Raw genomic sequence first — 26,060 nt, 5'->3', positions numbered from 1 at the left:
GGGTTGGGCAATTTTTAACCAGAGATTTCATTCTTTCCCAAGCTTGAGCAACATGTTCAGTATCTAATTGTTTAAAATTCATTATGCTACTCCTCAAAGATATAATTTTAGCAGGGGGATAATATCTACCAATAAAAGCATCCTTGCATTTAGTCCATGAATCAATACTATTCTTAGGCAGAGATAGCAACCAATCTTTAGCTCTTCCTCTTAATGAGAAAGGGAACAATTTTAGTTTAATAATATCACCATCTACATCTTTATATTTTTGCATTTCACATAGTTCAACAAAATTATTAAGATGGGCAGCAGCATCATCAGAACTAACACCAGAAAATTGATCTTTCATGATAAGATTCAGTAAAGCAGGTTTAATTTCAAAGAATTCTGCTGTAGTAGCAGGTGGAGCAATAGGTGTGCATAAGAAATCATTATTATTTGTGGTTGTGAAGTCACACAACTTAGTATTTTCAGCGTTGGCCATTTTAGCAACAGTAAATAAAACAAACTAGATAAAGTAAATGCAAGTAAACTAATTTTTTTGTGTTTTCGATATAGCAAACAAGATAGCAAATAAAGTAAAACTAGCAACTAATTTTTTTGTATTTTGATTTAGTGCAGCAAACAAAGTAGTAAATAAAACTAAGCAAGACAAAAACAAAGTAAAGAGATTGAGAAGTGGAGACTCCCCTTGCAGCGTGTCTTGATCTCCCCGGCAACGGCGCCAGAAATTTGCTTGATGCGTGTAGTTGACACGTCCGTTGGGAACCCCAAGAGGAAGGTGTGATGCGCACAGCGGCAAGTTTCCCTTAGTTAGAAACCAAGGTTTAATCGAACAAGTAGGAGTCAAGAAGCACGTTGAAGGTTGATGGCGGCGAGATGTAGTGCGGCGCAACACCAGGGATTCCGGCGCCAACGTGGAACCTGCACAACACAACCAAAGTACTTTGCCCCAACGAAACAGTGAGGTTGTCAATCTCACCGGCTTGCTGTAACAAAGGGTTAACCGTATTGTGTGGAAGATGATTGTTTGCAGAAAACAGTAGAACAAGTATTGCAGTAGATTGTATTTCAGTAAAGAGAATTGGACCGGGGTCCACAGTTCACTAGAGGTGTCTCTCCCATAAGACGAACAGCATGTTGGGTGAACAAATTACAGTTGGGCAATTGACAAATAAAGAGAGCATGACAATGCACATACATATCATGATGAGTATATTGAGATTTAATTGGGCATTACGACAAAGTACATAGACCGCCATCCAACTGCATCTATGCCTAAAAAGTCCACCTTCAGGTTATCATCCGAACCCCCTCCAGTATTAAGTTGCAAAGCAACAGACAATTGCATTAAGTATGGTGCGTAATGTAATCAACAACTACATCCTTAGACATAGCATCAATGTTTTATCCCTAGTGGCAACAGCACAACACAACCTTAGAACTTTCATCACATCGTCCTGTGTGTCAATGCAGGCATGAACCCACTATCGAGCATAAGTACTCCCTCTTGGAGTTACAAGCATCTACTTGGCCAGAGCATCTACTAGTAACGGAGAGCATGCAAGATCATAAACAACACATAAGCATAACTTTGATAATCAACATAACAAGTATTCTCTATTCATCGGATCCCAACAAACGCAACATATAGAATTACAGATAGATGATCTTGATCATGTTAGGCAGCTCACAAGATCCGACAATGATAGCACAATGGGGAGAAGACAACCATCTAGCTACTGCTATGGACCCATAGTCCAGGGGTAGACTACTCACACATCACACCGGAGGCGACCATGGCGGCGTAGAGTCCTCCGGGAGATGATTCCCCTCTCCGGCAGGGTGCCGGAGGCGATCTCCTGGATCCCCCGAGATGGGATCGGCGGCGACGGCGTCTCAGTATGGTTTTCCGTATCGTGGCTCTCGGTACTGGGGGTTTCGTCACGGAGACTTTTTATAGGCGGAAGGGCAGGTCAAGAGGCGGCACGGGGGCCCCACACCACAGGGCCGCGCGGCCAAGGGGGGGGCCGCGCCGCCCTATAGTGTGGCCCCTCCGTGGCCCCTCTTCGTCTCTCCTTCGGACTTCTGGAAGCTTCGTGGAAAAATAGGCCCCTGGGCTTTAATTTCGTCCAATTCCGAGAATATTTTGTTACTAGGATTTCTGAAACCAAAAACAGCAGAAAAACAAAGAATCGGCACTTCGGCATCTTGTTAATAGGTTAGTTCCAGAAAATGCACGAATATGACATAAAGTGTGCATAAAACATGTAGATAACATCAATAATGTGGCATGGAACATAAGAAATTATCGATACGTCGGAGACGTATCAACGGCCGAACCATCCAGGTGCTCCAACTCAGCACGAATGATGTCGACTGTAACCTCAAAGGGCAAGGTGGCCTCATGATCCTGGATGACAGAGATCTTCGCCAAGTGTTGTGGCAAAACGATCTCCTCATCGCCCATGTCAACAAAGAAGAACCCCCCATCAATCACATGGCCCAGGAACTCCAGAGTCTCGCGCTGCCCGCGGTGAACCCGAGCAATGCGAGACGCCGCGCGGTGCTCAGGGTCTCCACATAGGAGGCACCTCTCCCAGACCATGCAATCTACCCGGAAGTGGCCAGTCACCCCACAGTTGAAACAGAAATCCACCATGGGGGACTCCCAGGTACCCCCCTGAGAGGTCAGGGCGGCCGGCTCCGCCTGAGCACGGCCACCGCCAAGCCCGAGGGCCGACCGGGCCGGCGGTATAGGCTGGGGACCCGCCTGGCTCCCACCCATGCCGCCGCCACCTGGGGCCTTCTTCTTCTTGGTCTTCTTGCGCTTCTTCGCAGGAGGAGCATCGTGACGAGCCTGGGGCTGAGGAGGATGAGGAGCACCATGTTGGTCGCGGCCGCGCCCCACGTGTGCGCCCTGTGGCTGACCCTGGTAACGCAACTCCAGGGAGGACTGGAGCTGCAGCTCTTCGCGGGGACCATCCAGAGAGGGTGCACGCAGACCAGGCGACGCATGCTGTGCCGGCGACCGGCCATGGCGTGCAGGGGAATGGGCACGAGGGGAACGACGAGGCGACGGGGTATGACTACGAGCGTTCTCGCGACGGAAGTCAACGGCGCGGGAAGACTCTGCACGGCCAGGCTGCCGCGGCGGACTGCGCCAGTCGTCGCGGCGAGCCGGCGGCCGGTACGAGCTGGGGACGTAGCGACCTGGGACAGGGACGGAGCGCGGACGTGGCGGTGATGCGGGGGGCGGGGGAGGGGGACTCGCTCTGCGAGGGGCTCCTGCCCCGCTTTATTAGGGCGGCGGCAAAGGGGTGGGGGCGGCCGGAGGAGGCACACCTGGCGGGCGATGGCGGCGTTGCGAGGGAGTTCTGTCGCGCGTGCCTGGAAACCTAGGTCGAGCGATGGGGCTCCTTTGGCCAGCCACAGCCAGGCCCAAACTGAAGGGGAATCGCTAGTGGACCGGACAGGCTCACGGGCCCACGCATCCTGGCTGCGCCAGGCCAACATGGGCCTAGGCCCACCCCAGCTAGGGTTAGCCATCCCAGGACGGCCCAACTCAGCAGCCAGAGGAGCGTCTTGCGACCTCAACCTCCCCGACCCCGACGGCGGCGGCAGTGGCACGGGCGGCGAGCCGGAGGAGGGAGCGAGAAAACGGATGCGCTAACGCGCAACGGCTTTCGCGCTAGTTGCTCAATCCGTTGCTTGTTTGGTTCGAGGTTGAGCTCACCCGCCGCGCCGCCATGCGCATCCCCCAAGCCCGGACCGGCGCAGAGCGGAAGCCCCAGGACGGCGCGCAACCAGTCCGCTCGCGCTACTGCCAGGGAGACCTTGGGGCGCCTCCCCAAGGCTTCCGGCGAACGGCGGCGAGGCGGAGCAGGTGCCGGCGTCATGGGAGCTGACCCGCCTTGAGCCTGTCCACCCTTGCGTCGACGGGAGGAGCGCTTCGCCACCGCCACGTAGTTGCCTAGCATCTCCCGACCCGGAGGCGACAACGATGCCTCTGCCGCGGCGTGAGCGGCCTCCTCTGCCGCAACCTCGTCGGCCACATCAGCCCAGCGGCGGCCGCGGATGGACTCCACGAGCTCCGCCATTTGGGGCGAGGCAGCGCGGCGTGGGGAGAGCTACCGAGGGCGAGTCGCCCTCGCCAAGACGGAGACCACCGTCGAGCTCTGCCATCGCCAAAGCTACGCCCTTTGTTGTCTCCTCCAGCTCCTAGCTAGCTAGCTATTGAATCATCGAGATTCAGTCGCTAGTCGACAACATCTTAATGATGACAATATATATGCCATCTTTTTTGTCTTTATATATTCTTTTAAAAAATAGAAGCAGTCTAATTAACTGACCATGTAATAGCACGTGAATACTTGCGTTAGTTAGAATTATACTCTCTCTGTCTAGAATTACCCTCCGTTTTGTGTTTGCTCAAAGTAAAACTTTGTAAAGTATGTTTAGTCAAATAGATTTTTTTTTAGATAAAGGGATCCTGGCCTCTGCATCGACAAATGCACACAGCCATTTTATTAAAATTAATCCAGTACGAGTATGAGTACGAAAGAAAAATAAAATACACTCAAGGATCTGACATGGTTGCAACCTGAATCAACCATCGGAACAAACGGCACAAAAAAAGGCTAGCCATACTCTATCCTATTACTGTGTCACCATCCAGTAGCCCGGAAAAAGAAGTCCTGGGTGACCACCAAGAGCCGGTTGCACCCAGTAATCATATCCTTGCGCTTGTCCTTCGGGAGAAGAAGAGCCCAAAGTCTGATCCAATGCACAGCTTGATAAATGACCTGCAAAATATTAGTGTTCTTTTGATTATTAAAAACAAAGTCATTTCTTGTTCTCCAAATGGACCAGCATACAGTAGAAATACCGATCCTAACTTTAGCCTTACCATTCTTAGGAACTCCATTAAGCCAGTCCCCGAACATATTATTAATAGATCGCGGAGGTGGTATGTTATAAGCAAAATAAATCATCCTCCAAATAATTTTAGCGAATGGACAAGCAAGGAACAAATGATAAACTGTTTCATTAACATCACAGAAGCAGCACTTTTGAGACCCAGTCCACCGACGCCTAGCTAAGTTATCCTTAGTAAGAAGAACTTTACTATTAAGGAACCACATAAACACTTTAATTTTCGAAGGTATTTTTAATTTCCATAGATACTTACGCAGAAATCTGGTATGGCCATTCATATAATCAAGATACATGGACTTAACTGTAACAAACCGGAGTCAGTAAGTTCCCATACAAATTTATCTGGTTCAGTGGTAAGATTGACAGACATGAGCCGTTGACACAATAGTAGCCATTCATAATATTTTTGCTCATTAAGTCTCCTACGAAAAGAAATGTTAACCGGTATTTGTTCTAATACTGTAGAGACCAAGACATTCTTGTGCTGGACAATATTATAAAGAGAAGGATATTGTTGGGAGAGAGGGGAGTCGCCTAACCAAACATCTTCCCAAAACTGGACAGATGTACCATCGCCAACCTTAAAAAAAACCCCTACTAAAGAAATCATCCTTGACTTTCATGAGGCCTTTCCAAAAAGGAGAGTCTGTGGGCTTTGCTTCCACTTGAGCAAGAGTTTTAGATCTCAAATATTTGTTGTGTAAAATTTGCAGCCACATACCTTCTTCAGTAAGGAGTTTAAACAGCCATTTCCTAAGCAACCACTTATTTTTCAACTCCAAAACCTCGATACCCAGACCCCCTTGCTCCTTCGGTCTACAGATAATGTTCCATCTAGATAACCAATATTTTCTTTTATTTTCATCAGATTGACAGAAAAAATTGGATCTGTAAAAGTCTAACCGTTTCCGAACCCCCACTGGGATTTCCATGAACGACAACATAAACATGGGTAGACTTGTTAGAACCGAATTAATGAGAGTCAGCCTATCCCCATAAGAAAGCATTTTACTTCGCCAACATCCTAGTTTAGAAGCAAAACGATATTTGTAACAGTGAACACATATAAATATATCTTGTAACGATTCTAATAATATTTATTTCGTATTGTAGATGTTTATAGTTTTCTATATGGTTAGTCAGAGTTTATAAAATTTATTTTTTTGGGGGAACGAGGGTGGAGAGCTCCCGCACTGCATTATAAAAAGAGGAAAAATCATCTAGTTAATAAGAAAAAATGCACCTAAAATCTGTTGAGAAAATTAGCAATTTACCAAGTAATTTAGACAAAATAGACCGCAAGAAAAACATGACTATATTAAGAGAAAAAAACAAAGCATGTAGGAGAAGAAAGATAATGTAAAAAAATGGAGAGATTGATACAGATATTATAGGTGCCACAAAAATAGAGAACATGATGATGATCTGAACAAGATGAAAGAAAACACCATACAGCTGTGCGCCCGCGTTGGCGTTGATGTTGTCGTTTTCAGCCATGTCGTCGAGGTAGAGACTGCTGATGTCGGGGAAGAAGTCCTCGTCGGGGAAGTGGTCATCGAAGTCCGTGATGAAGTCAGTAGTCGCGCTGATAGCGCTCCCCAAAAACCTTATCGCCCTTCTCCCGTACAGGACTCGAAGAAGCGGGGTTTCGGAGGCCTACTGTCCCGGATCGCGGTGCCCGCCACAAAACGGGATGGGGAAGAACTAGTAGCAGCGCAGTGCTCTGGAAAGCGTTTTCAAGAACCTGTACGTGAGGTGAGGAGCGACCTCCCTTTTGTAGGCACGGGCAGGCAGGCGAACATGCGGCGATGGGAGATGAAACGAACGGTCTGTGGGAGACGAACCGAAGAGGCAGCAGCCGGAGCCGAACAGCCCTAATAAAAATCCACTAGTAAAAATTCGTTTCAGCTTTGTGTGCAACCGTTCAGATTATTTCCCATTCACGCGTGGCAAAAAGATAGAGAAGCTCTCAGCTCGAGGCATTCCCGCAACCCGCGGCGTGTCGTGTCGTGACGAACGAGCGAGCGACGAGGAGGAGGAGTGCGCGAGGATTCCCTCTTGTTCTCACTCACATACACGTGCTAGAACAGCTCTCCTTATAAACCACTCCAGCTCTCTCTCAACTAGCAATGTGGGACTAAACATTTGTCCCACCTCTTGCCATGCATGAATGGGCTACATGGGCCTCTAGGATTTTCAGGAACTATTGGAATGGAAAAAATAGACTGGGCTATTTGGGCCAAAATTCCAACAATCCCCCACCAGATCCCAGAGGCACATGTAATTTTGCCTTTGGTTCTCAAACACTGTTTATATACTGGTACTGCAGTGGAGAATGTTAAGTTGAACTTCCACCTAGAACTCTATGCTACACTAGGCGGCGACTTGTATAGTGGACTATGCCTTGAACTGCAAGTTTGCTGCATCCTAGCTTCACACAAAGCCTTGACCAATACTAGGCTACCGTGGGACTTCCCCGCGGGTGGAGCTTATGCGTCATACTCCATGGCCTTTCATGAGTTTGTTAGAGAGCACCCAACTCTCATAGACTTCGACGGTTAACAGTCAAACTCATATAGGTGTGTTCTTCAAAAGATGTTCTGCAGGACAACATCTCTGCTTAAGATAAGCCACTTAGAACACATTAAGATAAATATCAACCTGCCATGCAGAATAGGAAAGTATTGCATCTTCACGGAATTGTGTTTATTAAAATATGGATACTTTCCTCTCAGTCAACCAACAGCTTGTCTCCCAATTCTAATTCATGGGATCTTCGATCACATAGAGTGGTTTACCACTGTGGAAAACTCATATTGTGGGTCTCATACCCATCTCCTTTGATGCATTATCTATCACATTGCGTGATAGACCCTTTGTGAAGGGATCTGCCAGATTCTTAGATGTTTGGATGTAGTCCAATGCAATAACTCTGGAGTTCCTCATTTTTCTGACAGATTTCAATCTCCTCTTCACATGTCTTGAGGACTTCATATTATCCTTAGAACTGTTCACTTTAACAATCACTGTTTGATTGTCACAGTTTATTAGAATTGCGGGTATAGGTTTTTCAACCACAGGTAAGTCCATCAAGAGTTCACGGAGCCACTATGCTTCAACAGTGGCCGTGTCTAATGCTGTGAGTTCTGCTTCCATAGTTGACCTCGTTAAAATGGTCTGCTTGCAAGACTTCCAAGAAACAGCGTCACCTCCAAGTGTAAATATATATCCACTCGTGGCCTTTATCTCATCAGCATCAGAAATCCAATTTGAATCACTATAACCCTCAAGTACCCTTGGATACCCGGTATAGTGGATGCCATAGCTCATAGTGCCTTTTAAATAGCGCATAACTCTCTCAAGAGCTTGCCAATGATCATCTCCAGGATTTGAGACAAATCGACTGAGTTTTCTTACAGCAAAAGCAATGTCAGGTCTCATAGCGCTAGTTAAATACATAAGCGAGCCAATTATTTGAGAGTATGTAAGTTGATTTCTAGCAGTGCCTCGATTCTTTCGAAGTATCACACTAGGATCATATGGTGTTGGAGAAGTCCTGCAATCGCTATACACAAAACGACTCAAGACCTTTTCAACATAGTGAGATTGAAGCAAAGTGATCCCACCATCATCATCTCTCATCAGCTTGATGTTCAAGATAACATCAGCCACTCCTAAATCCTTCATCTCAAAAGACAAAGATAGAAAGTCCTTGACCTCCTTAATCACATTAAGGTTGGTCCCAAAAATCAATATGTCATCCACATATAAACACATAATGACTCCCTCGCCCCCACCATGGCGATAGTACACACATTTGTCCGCTTCGTTTACAACAAAGCCTGCACTGTTTAAGGTTTTATCAAATTTCTCGTGCCATTGCTTTGGTGCTTGTTTAAGACCATATAAAGACTTCAACAACTTGCACACCTTTCTTTCTTGACCATTTACTACAAAACCATCTGGTTGATCCATATAAATTTCCTCGTCCAACTCTCCATTTAGGAAAGCTGTCTTGACGTCCATTTGATGAACGAGAAGACCATGTGAGGCAGCCAGAGAAAGTAGTACTCGAATAGTGGTCAACCTAGCCACAGGTGAGTAAGTGTCAAAGAAGTCTTCTCCGTCCTTTTGGGTATAACCCTTGGCCACAAGTCTTGCCTTGTACTTTTCAATAGTACCATCCGGCCTTAGTTTCTTCTTAAACACCCATTTGCATCCTACAGGTTTGCAACCATAAGGACGATCAGTGATCTCCCAAGTTCCATTGGCTAAAATGGAATCCATTTCACTTCGGACAGCTTCCTTCCAGTAGTCAGCATCAGGAGATGCATAGGCTTCTGAAATAGAAGTGGGAGTATCATCTACGAGATACACAACGAAATCATCACCAAAAGACTTTGCAGTCCTTTGTCTCTTGCTCCTTTTAGGAATTTCGTTATCATCTTTCTCGGGATCTTGAAGGTGTTCTAAGGGAATAGTAGGTTCAGGAATTGTAACAAATTCCTGACTGGATAAGTTAGGTATCTCCTGATTTGATGAGCTAGAAAGATTCTTCATAGGAAAAATATCCTCAAAGAAAGTCGCGTCATTCGACTCCATGATTGTGCCAACGTGCATGTCGGATACCTCAGATTTTACTATTAAAAATCTATAGCCAATGCTACGAAAAGCATATCCCAGAAAAACACAATCTACAGTTTTTGGTCCAAGCTTGCGCTTCTTGGGGATCGGCACATTTACTTTCGCTAAACAACCCCAAGTTCGTAGGTAAGAGAGTTTTAGCCTTTTCTTTTCCCATTCCTCTAATGGAGTAATTTCTTTGTTCTTTGTGGGAACTCGGTTTAGGACATGACACGCGGTCAACAGTGCCTCCCCCCACCATTCCTTAGAGAGACCCGATGTGTCTAACATGGCGTTAACCAGATCTGTTAGAGTTCGGTTCTTTCTTTCGGCTACTCCATTTGACTGGGGTTAGTAGGGAGGCGTCCTCTCATGAATTATACCATGTTCCGCACAAAAAGAATCAAACTCATTGGGAAAATACTCTCCACCTCGATCAGACCTTAGCCTCTTAATCTTTCGATCAAGTTGGTTTTCTGCTTCAGCTTTATAAATTTTGAAGAAGCTCAAAGCCTCATCTTTTGTCTTCAGAAGATACACATGACAGTATCTCGTAGAGTCATCGATCAATGTCATGAAGTATTTCTTTCCACCTTTTGTCAATACACCATTCATCTCACAAAGATCAGAGTGTATGAGCTCTAGTGGTGCCAAATTTCTCACCTCTGCAGTCGTATGCGACTTGCGAGGTTGTTTTGCTTGCACGCAGGTTAGGCATTTCGATCCTTTGGCATAAGTGAATTTTGGTATTAAATCTAATTTTGATAATCGCCTCATGCAACCAAAATTAACATGACAAAAACGTGAATGCCAGACATTTGATATAAGATCAGACGAAACATGATTCACAACTTTATTACAAACATCTGACAGTGACAGGCGGAATAAACCTCCGCACTCATATCCTTTACCAATAAAAGTACCAAACTTAGAAAGTACAAACTTATTGGACTCGAAAACAATCTTGTAGCCATCACGACATAGAAGGGGTCTGCTAACAAGATTCTTATTTATTGAGGGAACATGATGCATGTTCTTCAGTCGCACGGTCTTTCCCGAAGTGAACTTCAGATCGACCGTACCAACACCATGAACAGAATAATGCGAGCCGTTCCCCATCAACACGGACTGAGTCCCTCTGATCTGATATGAAGAAAAAATGGAAATGTCAGAACAAACATGTACATTAGCGCCCGTGTCAATCCACCAATCAGGAGAATGACATAATGAAAGAATAGTAGGTAATATACCATACCCAACATCCTTCATGTCAACATCGCCCATGACAACATTAGCGGTCTTGCCGCCCTTCCCATGCTGGCGCCTGTCATAACGGTTGGGGCAGCTAGGAGCCCAATGCCCAGGATCACCGCACACATGATAGGAACCTTTCTTCTTATCAGTCTTCTTCTTGAAAGTAGTGGACTGTGAGGGCTTGTTCTTCCAGTCGAACTTGCTCTTGCCATCAAACTTGCCCTTGTTCTTGAACTTGTGGGACTGGGAAGTTCTTTTTCTGCACCAAGTTGGCACTTGAACCACCCTCAGCACCACGAGCAAGTGTGTCTTTTGCCCTCGCCTTTTCTTCCACATCAAGAGTCCCAATGAGATCCGAAGCAGTGAACTCTTGTCTCTTGTGTTTTAGGGAAGTAGCAAAATTCCTCCATGAAGGAGGCAGCTTGGCAATAATGCTTCCGGCAATAAATTTGTCTGGTAACACACAGGTCAAGTACTCAAGCTCCTTGGCCAGTGCCTGTATCTCATGAGCCTGCTCAACAACTGAGCATCTTGAAGTCACAAAATTGCTCCATGATGTACAGTTCACTGCCTGCATCCGAGACCCCAAACTTGGTCTCGAGAGCAGCCCACATGTCCTTACCATTAGTAAAGGACATATAGGGTTCAATAATGTTCTCTCCAAGAACAGATAACCGAGCAGCCCTGAACAGCCTATCAGTTTTCTGAAAAACTTGCTCCTGAGCAGGAGTAAGCTCTCCCTCAGGCTTGCCAAGAGTGGCGTCATAGCAGTTCATGTTTTCAAACCAGAGAACTGCTCTCGCGCGCCATCTCTTGTAGTGAGTACCCTCAAAAGGGGGCGGCTTCACAGATGCGACAAAGCCACTTGGGGTAAATTGCCTATAATAAGGTTTTTGGATTGTTGAGAAAATTAGCAATTTACCAAGTAATTTAGACAAAATAGACCGCAAGAAAAACATGACTAGATTAACAGAAAAAAAACAAAGCATGTAGGAGAAGAAAGATAATGTAAACAAAAACGGAGAGATTGATCCAGATATTATAGGTGCCACAAAAATAGAGAACATGATGATGATCTGAACAAGATGAAAGAAAACACCATACAGCTGTGCGCCCGCGTTGGCGTTGACGTTGTCGTTTTCAGCCATGTCGTCGAGGTAGAGACTGCTGATGTCGGGGAAGAAGTCCTCGTCGGGGAAGTGGTCGTCGAAGTCCGTGATGAAGTCAGTAGTCGCGCTGATAGCTCTCCCGGTCTGCTCTCGGCTCGAGGCATTCCCGCAACCCGCGGCGTGTCGTGACGAACGAGGAGGAGGAGGAGTGCGCGAGGATTACCTCTTTTTCTCACTCACATACAAGTGCTAGAACAACTCTCCTTATAAACCACTCCAGCTCTCTCTCAACTAGCAATGTGGGACTAAACATTTGTCCCACCTCTTGCCATGCATGAATGGGCTACATGGGCCTCTAGGATTTTCAGGAACTATTGGAATGGAAAAAATAGACTGGGCTATTTGGGCCAAAATTGCAACAAAATCATACAACACACGGTTAATTAAGTAAAACCAGCAAAGACCACTCACACCAGACTAGCAACTAGGGAACATCGTCTGAGCTAGATATAAGTCTCAGTATGCCCAAGACCATCGGAAACACCGCACAACCAACCAAGTCTATCTCTGCTACATCAAGAGCACTCCCATAACAAGGAGATCATTTGCACCTAAGCTTAAGAAGACAGCGACTAAGCAGTAGCCAGAACCAACCCTTAAACTGCATGGGTTGCCATGGGCAAGGCGGGTTTCTTGCACAGCCACAAGAATGGCTTCATCTTCTCTTGCACATCTTCCCTAGAGCCTTTCCTTGGGATTGAATCATTTGGCAGCTCACCAAAATACTCACCAACCTGTATTCAGTGTGCTTCGCAAAAGGGATGCTGCAATGCTTGTTCCTCATATCCAAACGTCCACTTTTCCTCCTAGCACAAGTGGATTCCTCTTCGATCTTTATGAGAAATTCGACTTTTACTAAAACCGAAATGCAGGGCAGGTATTTGACTATCCCATCCTTATGAGAAAAGCAACATTTATACTAGGCGTCTTCTAAGTACAAAGGTATTTCCAATTGCACATTTGACACACTTTTTGTTTCCAATTTATAATTTCCATAGGTAATTTTTTTTCTTTGGAAGCATGGGCGTGCAATGGCAGCTTGCTTAAAAACGCATCCTCGATCCCTAGTGCATACGCACCGAATTGTGTGAGTCCACTGTACATGGAAGGCTCGCATATCATGTAGCGCTCGCATATATGTGTTCTTAGTGAAGTAAATCAAATACGTATATTGCTTATGAAGTCATGCGCCGTACTATACCACGCAAAATTTGGAAAAATTATTCATGTACACTGGCGCCATGCATATATATAGTTCGAAAGCATGTCATTGTTGCCATCGAAGTAGAGTCGCCTAGTTATGTTGATGACTGCGTCAATTGGAAGCTTGCAAGCGGGTGTTGGATGTCTGAACACGCATACGTCTAGAAAATACGTAAGACTTGACCTCAAGATGGCTAGAAAACAATTTGACAGACTTCGACTCCCAAGTCGTCTAAAACATGTCAAATATGTTGTTGGAGAGGGCCATTAGGGCTAATTTGAGTAAATTAGGAGATAACCTACACATATTATTGAGTGGTTTTTGTTAGCCCTAATAGGATCTCTAGGTATTGATCTAGTGAGTAAAAGCATCTAAACTCAATCTATACTAGACTGGCCCTCTGGATCGAATCGGGAATGAGTTGAGAGGAGAGGGGTAAAGCACGTGCCGTCGGCCTTGGATGATGAGGAGCTCGCCATGAGGACAACGGAGTGGTGGCGGTGTAGTGGAGCTTCCCGCCGCCACAGCGCAAGCCGATCGGAGGCTCTTAGGGTTTGATTTATCCGTGGGGTGAGTGGGCGACGACGAACCTCGTTGTGCGTGCCCCCGGCCCCCACCTCCTTTTATATTGCGCTGCGCGACAGGGGCCCACTAACCATAGCGTGGTTAGGCGCTCCCGGTCAGGGCGCGAGACGGGGTCGCGATCGACCGTTGGGTCGATACGTGAGATCAACTAACATTCTCCCCCTTGATCTCATCTTACATTGATCTTAGACTTAAACTTTTCATGGCACCCATTTTTTCATAGATCAGTACATAGAGCATGTCTCGTCACAATGGTCATTTACGCACCATTAGATTGAAAAGCTACTACACACCTTTCTATTCCAAAATAGATTCTTTTCTAGGCCCTTAATATCCAGGTATCATAGGCTTTCCCGTAAACCCATGCCGGCTACGTGTTCTCTGAACAAACTGGGCGGTAAGCCTTTCGTGAGCGGATCCGCGAGCATTTTCTTTGTACTTATATGCTCTAAACTTATGGTATGATCCTGGACTCTTTCTTTCACAACATAAAACTTAATGTCAATGTGTTTGGCAGCATCACTTGACTTATTGTTGTGAGCATAAAACACTGCTGGCTCATTGTCGCAGTACATCTTGAGTGGTCTTTCAATGCTGTCTACCACTCTCAATCCGGGTATAAATTTCTTTTACCAATTTGCATGCCCCACGGCCTCATAACATGCTAGATACTTGGCCATCATCGTAGATGTTGCCATGCTTTTTTGTTTGAAGCTTTTCCATGATATAGCTCCCCCTGCGAGAGTGAAGACATAACCTGACGTGGATTTTCTTTCGTCTCCATCTCCCGCATAATCTGAATCTGAATACCCTTTTATCTCAAGGGAATCAGTTCTTCTATATGTTAGCATGAGGCCTTTTGTGCCTTTCGCATAACGCAATGCCTTCTTTACCATTTTCCAGTGATCTATTCCTGGATTACTTTGGAATCTGCCAAGTACCCCGGTAACAAAAGCTAAGTCAGGGCGCGTGCATACTTGAGCCTACATTAAGCTTCCGATAGCTGAAGCATATGGAACCGCTTTCATTTGATCGATCTCATATTGGTTCCTGGGACACTGAAAGTTCCCAAATCTATCGCCCTTGACTATAGGAGCAGGTGTGGCATTGCTCTTATGCATATTATATTTCTTTAGAACCTTTTCTAAATATGCATTCTGGGATAGCCCCAAAATCCCATTCTTTCTATCTCGGTGAATTTCTATGCCCAAGACATATGACGCATCACCAAGATCTTTCATATCAAAGTGTGAGGACAAGAACTTCTTCATCTCCAACAGTAGACTAACATCACTACTAGCAAGCAGAATGTCATCTACATATAGGATAAGGAAAATGAATTTCCCATTCTTAAACTTTGCATACACGCAATTGTCCTCTATATTCTCATGGAACCCAAAACTTTTAATTTTCTCATGAAACTTTAGATACCATTGCCTGGAGGCTTGTTTTAATCCATAAATGGATTTATTCAGACGGCATCCCATATGTTCTTTTCCTTCCACGACAAAACCCTTGGGTTGTGCCATGTAAACATTTTCCTCCAAGTCTCCATTTAGGAAAGCCGTCTTTACATCCATCTGATGCAGCTCTAAATCATAGTGTGCCACTAAAGCCATTATAATTCTAAAAGAATCCTTAGATGAGACTGGAGAAAATGTCTCATTGTAGTCTATTCCTTCTCTTTGGGTGAAACCCTTCGCAACAAGTCGTGGACCTTGTTGCTACTCATTGATCTCATTTCATCTTCCATGGCTTCAAGCCACTTCGATGAGTGAACGCTTCTTGTGGCTTCTTCAAATGTGGTGGGATCACCCTCCATTTGAACTTCTTCACTGACATAGATTTCAAAATCATCAGGAATAGCTGGCTTTCTAGTTCTTTGAGACCTTCTAAGGGTCTCTACATCTGGCACATTTTCCATGTGGGGGTGTTGCAGCTCTACCTCATGTGTGGGAACATTTCTATTTGTTGTTTCCACGGGAGAACTAACAACATGTGTCGCAGTGACATTGTCCTGTGTCGGTGCGGCAGCAGCAGGTATCGAGAAAAATGGTTCCTGAATCATCGGAGTGGGTGCATGCACCCGCTTTTCCTCAAGGTTGATTTCTCGAGATACCGTACTCCCCCTGATCATCTCATCCTCCAGAAACACAGCGTGTCTCATTTCTACAAACTTAGTAATTCTATCTGGACAATAGAAACGATAACCTTTTGACTTGTCTGGATAGCCAATGAAATGGCAACTCACTGTCTTAGGATCTAATTTCCCAATGTTTGGGTTGAATACTTTGGCCTCAGCTGGACAGCCCCACACTCGCAGATAATTGAGTGACGGTTCTCGACTAGTCCATAACTCATATGGTGTTTTAGACACCGACTTACTGGGAACTCGATTAAGTATGTGAATGGCGGTTTTTAACGCCTCCATCCACAAACTAACCGGTAAGGTGGAGTAACTTAACATGCTTCTCACCATATCCATCAGGGTACGGTTTCGTCTTTCAGCTACTCCATTCTGCTGAGGCTCGCCCGGTGTGGAATACTGGGCAACTATGCCGTGTTCCTGTAGGAACCTCGCAAAAGGTCCCGGAACTTGGCCATACGGGGTGTGCCGACCGTAGTACTCCCCTCCACGGTCCGACCTTATAATTTAATCTTTAATCTATGCTGATTTTCTACTTCAGCCTTAAATATCTTGAATTTATCCAATGCTTCTGAACGCTCTTTAATTGGATAAATATAACCATAGCGTGAATAATCATCCGTGAATGTTACGAAAGAATCATAGCCATCCACAGATGTCACAAGAAACGGACCGCATATATCCGTATGAATTATTTCTAAAACTCATGTGCTTCTTTTGGCGCCCTTCTTTATATTCTTTACAAATTTCCCTTTAATGCAATCGATGCATTGTTCTAAATTTGAAAATTCTAGAGGCGGAAGAATTGATTCTTTTACTAAGCGTTCTATTCTCCCCCTCGAAATATGGCCCAAACGACAGTGCCATAATTTCGAAGATACGTCATCAATTCTTTTCCTCTTATTCTTTCCATCCAGGGATGAGGAGGCATTCTCATTCTCAGCGCTTAAAACATTCACACTCTCACAAAGTGATAACAAATAAAGCTTGTCTTGTCGGAAGGCAAGACCAACAATCTTATTATTAAACTTGATCTTACATTGTCCATCACCAAAATGGCAAGCAAAACCATCATCATCTAAGTGCAATACACTTATTAAGTTTCGATGCAAAGAGGGTACATAAAGTACATCTACTAATAAAAGTACAAAGCCATTTGCTAATTCTAATGGGAGTTCTCCAATGGCTTCTACTTCAGCTTTGACGCCGTTTGCAACTTTAATACTTCTTTCTCCTCTTTGCAGGGTCCTGCTCATACGGAATCCCTGTAATGAATTTGCAACATGAACAGTTGCACCTGAGTCAATCCACCAAGTAGATTTTGCATAACTTAAAAATAAGGATTCATCTACAAAAGTAATTAAATCCTCACCCTTCTTGCACAGATGCTTCAGGAAAGCCACACAGTCTTTCTGGTAGTGGCCCTTCTCCTTGCACCACTTGCAGGTGTCCTTGTCCACCTCCTGGTGCTGCTGGTGATCTGGAGCCTTTCCATGTGGCTTGGAGGAAGAGGGATTCCACTGAGGTCTCCCTTGTGGCTTGGAACTTTGAAAGTTCCTCTTCTTGGTTGGGCTGGCATAATTGACAGAGTCACCAGATTGCCCCTTGATCCTCTCTTCTTCTTGAATGCACATGGCAATCATCTTCTCTATGGCCCACTTTTCTGGCTGTGCATTGTAGTTCACAGCAAAGGTCTCAAAATCTTTTGGAAGTGAGGCAAAGATCAGATGGATGATGAACTGTTCTGGAAGCTCCATGTCCATAGACTTGAGCTTGGAAGACATATGGCTCATCCTCAATATGTGATCCCTTACTCCAGCACCAGTGTACTTTGTAGTGACAAGGTTCTTAATGAGAGTGCTCGCATAGGCCTTGGAAGACCCAGTGAACTGGCTCTCTACCTTTTTCAGGTACTCACTGGCGGTGTCACACTGTGGGATTTCTCCCCTTATAGCCTCCAGAATGGAGCTCTTAATCACCGTAAGGCACTTTCTGTTGGACGAGTCCCACTTAGCACGATCAAGATCGTACTTCATTCTTATTGGTGCATGGTCACCAACCCTTTTGTTGAAGTCATCTTCACTTTCTTGGTCGCCCCTCACGGGGTCCTTAGGTTCTTTGGGACAAGCCTCGATCAGTGCCAAGTCGAGATCATACAGGGCAAGCCCCATCTCAATCTTCTCTCGCCATGAGCCATAGTTCTCTCCATTGAGGGGCTCAATAGCCGAGATGAAACTCATAGGATTTCCTGAAAGAAAATATCATCAAAATGAGTTAATTCAACGTTGGTCAAATTAAATCATGAACCTCCTCAATATTAATTCTACATCACCGTTGGGCAGAAATAGAATCAATAATGATAATACTAACTTTTGAAGAATGAAAATTCTACTAACAACGTTGGTCATTAAAATAAAATCATCATTCTTAAAATTAATTCTCACTTCCTAATTTAATTTTCCCGTTGGTTCCAATTTAATTAGGAAATAAGATGTGACTTCAACATTACTAGCACAGCGGAAACTAAAACTTAATATTCGAATTTTAACCCACAGGAAAAAATTCCTAAACTTTACTTTATTTCTAATTCTAGAGAAAAAAAACAGAAACTATACACTGAAAGAAAAAACAGTGTCTTTTTGGCCCAGATCAGGCCCTCTTTCTCTTTCTTTATTCTCTGAAAAGGAAAATGCTCGCGCAGGGGCAGAGAGGCCCGTGACGTGCTAATGGGCCACGCACAGCAGCCGGCCCACCTCTTCTCTACCGCCTAAGCCCAAACAGAAACCCTAGCGAATCCCTGGCCGTCGATCTAATCGAACGGACCAGCGGAGCTTTCGGCCGAACAAAACTGCCTGGGGCTGTCGCGGTCGAACCCTAGCCGCCCACTCTGTTTCTCTCCCTCACTGCTCTTCTCACAGCCCTCTCTCTCACCCGACACCGACGGCGACGAGGAGATAAAACGGCGCCCGCCGGAGCGAGCCGCACGCAGAGAACGGTGGCAGCCGTGGCTGGCCGACCGCGCAGGAGGAGGTGGCGCCGCCGCCAGTCCTCTCGCCGGTGCACGCGTTCCCCTTGCAGGGCGTGCCGCCATCGAGCGGTCTGGTGGGGGTGCCCTTTTGCGCGTTCCTCTTCCCGGAGGGTGAGGCGCCTCTTCCCGGAGCGGAGCCGGTGAGTGGAGGCCAGCGACAAGCCGCCTCCCTTTCTTTTCTATCTCCCCTGTCCCCTCGATTTCATTCGAGTTCTTCCCGGCTTGGGTCCGGTTGATCTAGGATTAGGGTTCTAAATTCCTCTCCGATTGCATTAGCTGTCCCGATTTGATCTAGAACTACCTCTATCTAGATCAACAACCTAGTCATGCTCTAATACCATTGTTAGCCCTAATAGGATCTCTAGGTATTGATCTAGTGAGTAAAAGCATCTAAACTCAATCTATACTAGACTGGCCCTCTGGATCGAATCGAAAATGAGTTGAGATGAGAGGGGTAAAGCACGTACCGTCGGCCTTGGATGATGAGGAGTTCGCCATGAGGACGACGGAGTGGTGGCGGTGTAGTGGAGCTTCCCGCCACCACAGCGCAAGCCGATCGGAGGCTCTTAGGGTTTGGTTTATCGGTGGGGTGAGTGGGCGACGACGAACCTCGTTGTGCGTGCCCCCAGCCCCCACCTCCTTTTATATTGCGCTGCGCAACAGGGGCCCACTAACCATAACGTGGTTAGGCGCTCCCGATCAGGGCGCGAGACGGGGTCGCGACCGACCGTTGGGTCGATACGTGAGATCAACTAATATTCTCCCCCTTGATCTCATCTTACATTGATCTTAGACTTAAACTTTTCTTGGCACCCATTTTTTCATAGATCAGTACATAGAGCATGTCTCGTCACAATGGTCATTTACGCACCATTAGATTCAAAAGCTACTACACACCTTTCTATTCCAAAATAGATTCTTTTCTAGGCCCTTAATATCCAGGTATCATAGGCTTTCCCGTAAACCCATGCCGGCTACTTGTTCTCTGAACACACTGGGCGGTAAGCCTTTCGTGACGGATCCGCGAGCATTTTCTTTGTACTTATATGCTCTAAACTTATGGTATGATCCTGGACTCTTTCTTTCACAACATAAAACTTAATGTCAATGTGTTTGGCAGCATCACTTGACTTATTGTTGTGAGCATAAAACACTGCTGGCTCATTGTCGCAGTACATCTTGAGTGGTCTTTCAATGCTATCTACCACTCTCAATCTGGGTATAAATTTCTTTAACCAATTTGCATGCCCCACGGACTCATAACATGCTAGATACTCGGCCATCATCGTAGATGATGCCATGCTTTTTTGTTTGAAGCTTTTCCATGATATAGCTCCCCCTGCGAGAGTGAAGACATAACCTGACGTGGATTTTCTTTCGTCTCCATCTCCCGCATAATCTGAATCTGAATACCCTTTTATCTCAAGGGAATCAGTTCTTCTATATGTTAGCATGAGGCCTTTTGTGCCTTCCGCATAACGCAATGCCTTCTTTACCATTTTCCAGTGATCTATTCCTGGATTACTTTGGAATCTGCCAAGTACCCCGGTAACAAAAGCTAAGTCAGGGCGCGTGCATACTTGAGCATACATTAAGCTTCCGACAGCTGAAGCATATGGAACCGCTTTCATTTGATCGATCTCATATTGGTTCCTGGGACACTGAAAGTTCCCAAATCTATCGCCCTTGACTATAGGAGCAGGTGTGGCATTGCTCTTATGCATATTATATTTCTTTAGAACCTTTTCTAAATATGCATTCTGGGATAGCCCCAAAATCCCATTCTTTCTATCTCGGTGAATTTCTATGCCCAAGACATATGACGCATCACCAAGATCTTTCATATCAAAGTGTGAGGACAAGAACTTCTTCGTCTCCAACAGTAGACTAACATCACTACTAGCAAGCAGAATGTCATCTACATATAGGATAAGGAAAATGAATTTCCCATTCTTAAACTTTGCATACACGCAATTGTCCTCTATATTCTCATGGAACCCAAAACTTTTAATTGTCTCATGAAACTTTAAATACCATTGCCTGGAGGCTTGTTTTAATCCATAAATGGACTTATTGAGACGGCATCCCATATGTTCTTTTCCTTCCACGACAAAACCCTTGGGTTGTGCCATGTAAACATTTTCCTCCAAGTCTCCATTTAGGAAAGCCGTCTTTACATCCATCTGATGCAGCTCTAAATCATAGTGTGCCACTAAAGCCATTATAATTCTAAAAGAATCCTTACATGAGACTGGAGAAAATGTGCGGTGACCCAGCATACCACTGCATGGTGTAGTATGCAAGTCGTTGATATAACACAGATGAAACACCGTTTCACCCACATTATATCCCTCAGAGTGGTACAACAGAAACATATGCGGGTCCAGGTATGACTATTACAACTCCGACTCTTACAGAAGAATATCACAGCCTCCTAAATTACATTGAGGTAAATTCCAAATAGAAATCCAGATCTATCTAACACCAACTAGAGTTAACCCTAGAGCTACCTCTAGAGTAACCCGGCTTACTACAGATGCTCTAGTAGCACAACTATTTGGGTTCTAGGAATTTGGAATTAGTTCCCATCTATTACTATTCTATGGTTCCACAAAGACAGCTGCTTCCATCGACTTCTTTGACTCAGCTGAATGAGTTCCGCCACTTGTAGTAGTCATTGCCTTCGTCTTCAAGTTCCACAGAAGATTCTCCACTGATCACTTCTAACCTAGAAGGGGTGAGAAGTGTAGTATGAGCAACAGCGTTACTCAGCAAGTCCATATGGTGGGTGTTTGATGCACTAGCTACAGCCATAGACCAGGAAGTCATAGGCTAATGCAAGTTTTCATAAACCTTTCTTTAAAGGTGTATTTTATTAAAAACTATGTCCGCCAATCTTCACAGGGTGCTAGAACCTTGGGAGTTCCTTTCCTGCCGCGTTCGCAGTTCCTTCCCGGAACAGGGAGTGACAAGCCACAATCTTTTACACTCTGCAGAGGTGCGCTAACTTCATGAGAGATCTTATCCTTGTTGCACAACTGGGCGCGCATTCCCATCCACACTTCCTTGGTGTGGGGCCCAGTATAAGACCCAAGCCAATCACTGTCCTCCGCCACAACCCCGCACACCCACCCTTTTGTAGGTCTGTCCTCCCCTATATCAGTTGGTAGACCGTTCCGGACTCGAAGTCCTCACCTATACCAAAAGATAGCCCGGTCCAGACAACCCCTACAATCCATCATAGACAGGCTCCAGTAATGGTGTCCTCACCTTTATCATAATGGTAGACCGTCCCGGACCCGAAGTCCTGACCTTTACCAAGATAGACCGTTCTGGACACCCCTTACGAGTTAGTCCGTTGATGTGCGAAAGGAAAAAGGTACAGCTGACTTCCCCAGAGCCATTATAGATCTCATGAGCGCGCTGTTTTTACGGCGCTAGAATCACTGGCAACATTTGTTATTAATCCTATCTGTTCATACCAAGTGCACTGGAACCTCCACCATCAACAATCATACCATGGTTCCAATGCCCACCACACAATGCAGGTGTATTAGGGTTTTGGAAACATTTTGTTTTGCTTTGAAGAATGTTGAGATTGAGCACTTTTGCAAATCATTTAATAAAGGACTCTCAAAGGAGTGAGTATTAAACTTGCCTGATTGATTGCAAGATTATGCAATCAAAGTCTTCGATAAATAATAGAACTCCAAATTCTGAAAATTCCATCATCATCCGGTAAGGATAATGTTTAAAGAAATGGCAGCATGCTTTGATGCATAAGACATGATATGCAGACGTTCCAAGCGTTTCGGAACCCCGATGATTTAGGTTTAGTTATTTGTGGTGGTTTTATTAAGATTTATTACATTTTTAGGGAATTTAACAAACTATTGCATCAGTGGCATATTAACTTAGGTTGCATCATGCTGGTAAGGTAAATAATAAGGCATGGTAAAATAGTAGTGATACATAATTGATTTTGGTCAAGTGAAGAGTGTTAACTTATTTTGTTATTACCATAAATGCTTTAGTGATTGCTTATAATAAGTGGTAAAAAGAATAACTTTTGAAGAACAAGTTAAGACTGATAAGCATTTCAAAGAATGCTTGATTGTTGTATGGTTCATTTTAATCCTCTACTGACCACTGAGTATATATTAGGTAGAGCAAAAATAAAAGCAGGTTTAACTAATACTAGTGAGTATTTAGTAAATCCAAGACATGCTGGATAGGGTTTAACAATATTATTAAGGGTGGTTGCTTTTAGGGTTGGTATTAAATTTATTACACTAGGGGTTGAGGATTAATGGTGATACATGGAAGTAACAATTTTTAGAACCCAAATTAAGACTTGTGAATAATTTACTAGATCAGGATCAGGTGTGGATGTCTACAAGTGAAGACGTAGCGTGTCGATTTAGGGTTTCTAATGTTTCTTTATTTCAATTGAAGCCATTATTAAATTTAAGGTGAAATACTATGGTTGCAGAATTATTGCGTTGCTAAGGTTCGGAGGTGACTTTGTTCGGTATTTGATTTTTGGTGAGTTAAATATGATGGAGATATGATACAAGTGTTGATAATGTGGGCTAACACATTTATTTAGTTGCCTAAGTGTTTTGGAAATTATTAGTGGTTTTAGAAATTATTAATATTGGTGGTTAAATAATTAAGTAAAGCAAGATTTGAAATTTATAATGATTTAACAATATTAGATGGTTAGGCAAAACATTTAATAAGTATTACTTGTAAAATAATAATTATTAGAAATTAATTTTCCATTTCTCAATTAATTTGATTTGGGAATTTTTCCTAAATTTTATTCTTTGAAAATAATAATTTAGAAGTGATGTTTAATTAATGCTAGCTTTTTAGTAATTGAAAAGCATAATTATAAAAGAAAGTAAAATTTCATTAAATTGTATCAATGCAAGTTAAAAAAATATTGGTGCAATTCTGAAATTAAATACCACATTAAAATTGTTCATTTTGTAAATTTTAATAGCATATGCAATTACTAAAATAGTGGTTATAAAATAAATGAATTTATAATGAAAATAAATATTTCATATTATATTTTTATTGGATAGATTATTTCTTACTGAACATTTTGATAGGTCGTATGTAATTTTATGACTTATATTTTATTTGTTATGCATTTTTGAAGTTAACAGCTATTTACATAAATCAATTTGAAAGAACTGCTCCTATTCATACCGTGGCTATAGCTAACCTGAGCCACTGACTCATGGGCCATAGGCCAGGTAAGCCTCCACGCTGGCGTGACTTTGTCAAAATTCATTGACTGCCCACCGGTGACATGGCGGCGGTGGTCACCGCGGTCGCCGGCGAAGGTACCGGCGATACCGGCCTCGCCTGGATGTATTTCTGGCACCACTAGAACCCGTGCGACGCGACGATCCTAACGGTGGCGGTTTCCCCTTCTATACATCTCCGGAGATACTCCGGCGACTCACGTTTGCGGCGGCGCACGGCATGCGACGGTGACATGATGCTAGAATGCGCCAAAAAATGTGGGATTACTCCCATTCTAATCGAAATCTCACCGGGATGCTCCCAGGGTAGTTGCTTTGGTTGATTGAGGGCAACGACGAGCTGCACCAAGCCATTACTGACGGCATAACGTGAAAGGAAATGGCGAAATTGGATGGCTCCGAACTTCCCCTTGAGATGCGGCTTCTCCCAGAGACCTATCTCGACGAGGCGCAACCCCTGGACCAAGCCCCGGCTTTTAGGAAGCCTCCAATCGGCGGCGCCATGGCGCACACCGGCGAGATGCAACATGCGATTTTGGGAAGTAGAGGAAACGGGAGAGGATAAGAATAGGTCCTAGAGGAGGAGTGCGAGTCGTTCTCTCCTCACGATTTTTTGTAGCGCGAAGACGTCACGAGAGGATTGGCATCGACGTGGAGCTTGTGCTCCCGTCTCGCTGTCGAGCACGAGCTCGTGAGGATGAGGACGAAGACGTCCTCCTGCGCGGGCCCCACCAGTCAGCGGCTTAGGGAGATTAAGGTGGGCTGGTTTTGACCTCGGGCTGACTCAGGGCTGCCTCCTGGGCTACTGCTGGGCCACGCAGGCTGCCAGGCTTACTCTCTCTCTCTGTTTCTTATTCTTTCCCTTTTCCTATTTCTATTTTCTGTTTTTTGTAATATCAACTTGCATTCAATTTTGTTGGTGAATAATTCAAACAAAGTGTATTCTGCAAACTACTTGCAGGAACTTAGACCACTAGGTGATTTAGGAAAATATTTTTAGCTATATTTACCAAAAATAGATATGTAACATAATTGCACTAGCGTCATATTAAAGATGAATTTAAATACCAACATTGGAATGTTACAATAATTTTATAATTCCTTAAATAATTTCCTATAAATATTTTAATAGACCTCATGAATCATATAAGTAATTACTAGAATTTACATCTTGTTATTAGTTTTCCATTTTGGGAAAATAAATCAAATGAGCATATATCATGGTCTTATTATTTTTTAGTGTTCATGTGAATCACTTAGATTTATTCCTAGGTCATTTTTTTTTATTTGCAACACCTTACTTTGCAATTACTAGGGATCTTCCTATTTTATGAATCATGCAAGGCTTGATTTAATTTGTCTTACATAGACATGTCTTGAATTAAGATTATTTAGGTTTCCATATGAGCAAATGAAAAATACTTAACTTGTAGAGGTTCTTCTCCCCTCCTACTAATTTGTCAATATGCATTAATAACTATACAATAGTAATGGACTTGGCATCATGGTATAGAGTTCTAAGGCATCTAGGGTATATGAGTTTTAATAGAGGTGATGACCTACACAAATATTAATATGGTCACTCCAAATTATTAATATGAGTGTGGCTGATGGTTTTAAGTTAATCAAATACCAAGGTACTACTATTATGATTTACTAAAGATGATAAGGAACACCATTATTACTATTTACTAACCTAGTATTTTTATTAGGGATGGATGATATCTGCTTATCATATTAGGTCTTGTTAGGTTTTCTTATTCACATCAATATAGCATGATATCAGCATGTATTCAACATGACCAACCAAATTCTCATTAATTCACATGAATAA

General features: G+C 44.1%; 1 protein-coding gene and 1 pseudogene across 1 annotated transcript; both read right to left on the bottom strand.

The window, feature by feature from the left end:
* Nucleotides 1-10,365: 10,365 nt before the first annotated feature.
* On the bottom strand, nt 10,366-16,736 carry LOC127309462 (uncharacterized; annotated as a pseudogene).
* Nucleotides 16,737-16,915: 179 nt separating this feature from the next.
* Nucleotides 16,916-25,269, bottom strand: LOC139832844 (uncharacterized). The gene is made up of 3 exons (XM_071822798.1): nt 24,518-25,269; nt 17,292-18,167; nt 16,916-17,184 (listed from the first exon to the last, which is right to left on the bottom strand). Exons 1-3 carry the CDS (start codon nt 24,753-24,755, stop codon nt 17,138-17,140), a joined length of 1,161 nt encoding a protein of 386 aa, XP_071678899.1. The 5' UTR covers nt 24,756-25,269; the 3' UTR covers nt 16,916-17,137.
* Between the last annotated feature and the right edge of the window lie 791 nt (nt 25,270-26,060).

The sequence above is a fragment of the Lolium perenne genome, chromosome 6 (assembly GCF_019359855.2).
Source record: "Lolium perenne isolate Kyuss_39 chromosome 6, Kyuss_2.0, whole genome shotgun sequence".
Taxonomy (NCBI): Eukaryota; Viridiplantae; Streptophyta; class Magnoliopsida; order Poales; family Poaceae; genus Lolium; species Lolium perenne.
The sequence above is the reverse complement of the archived record's forward strand: the minus strand, read 5'-3'. Positions and strand labels throughout refer to the sequence as shown.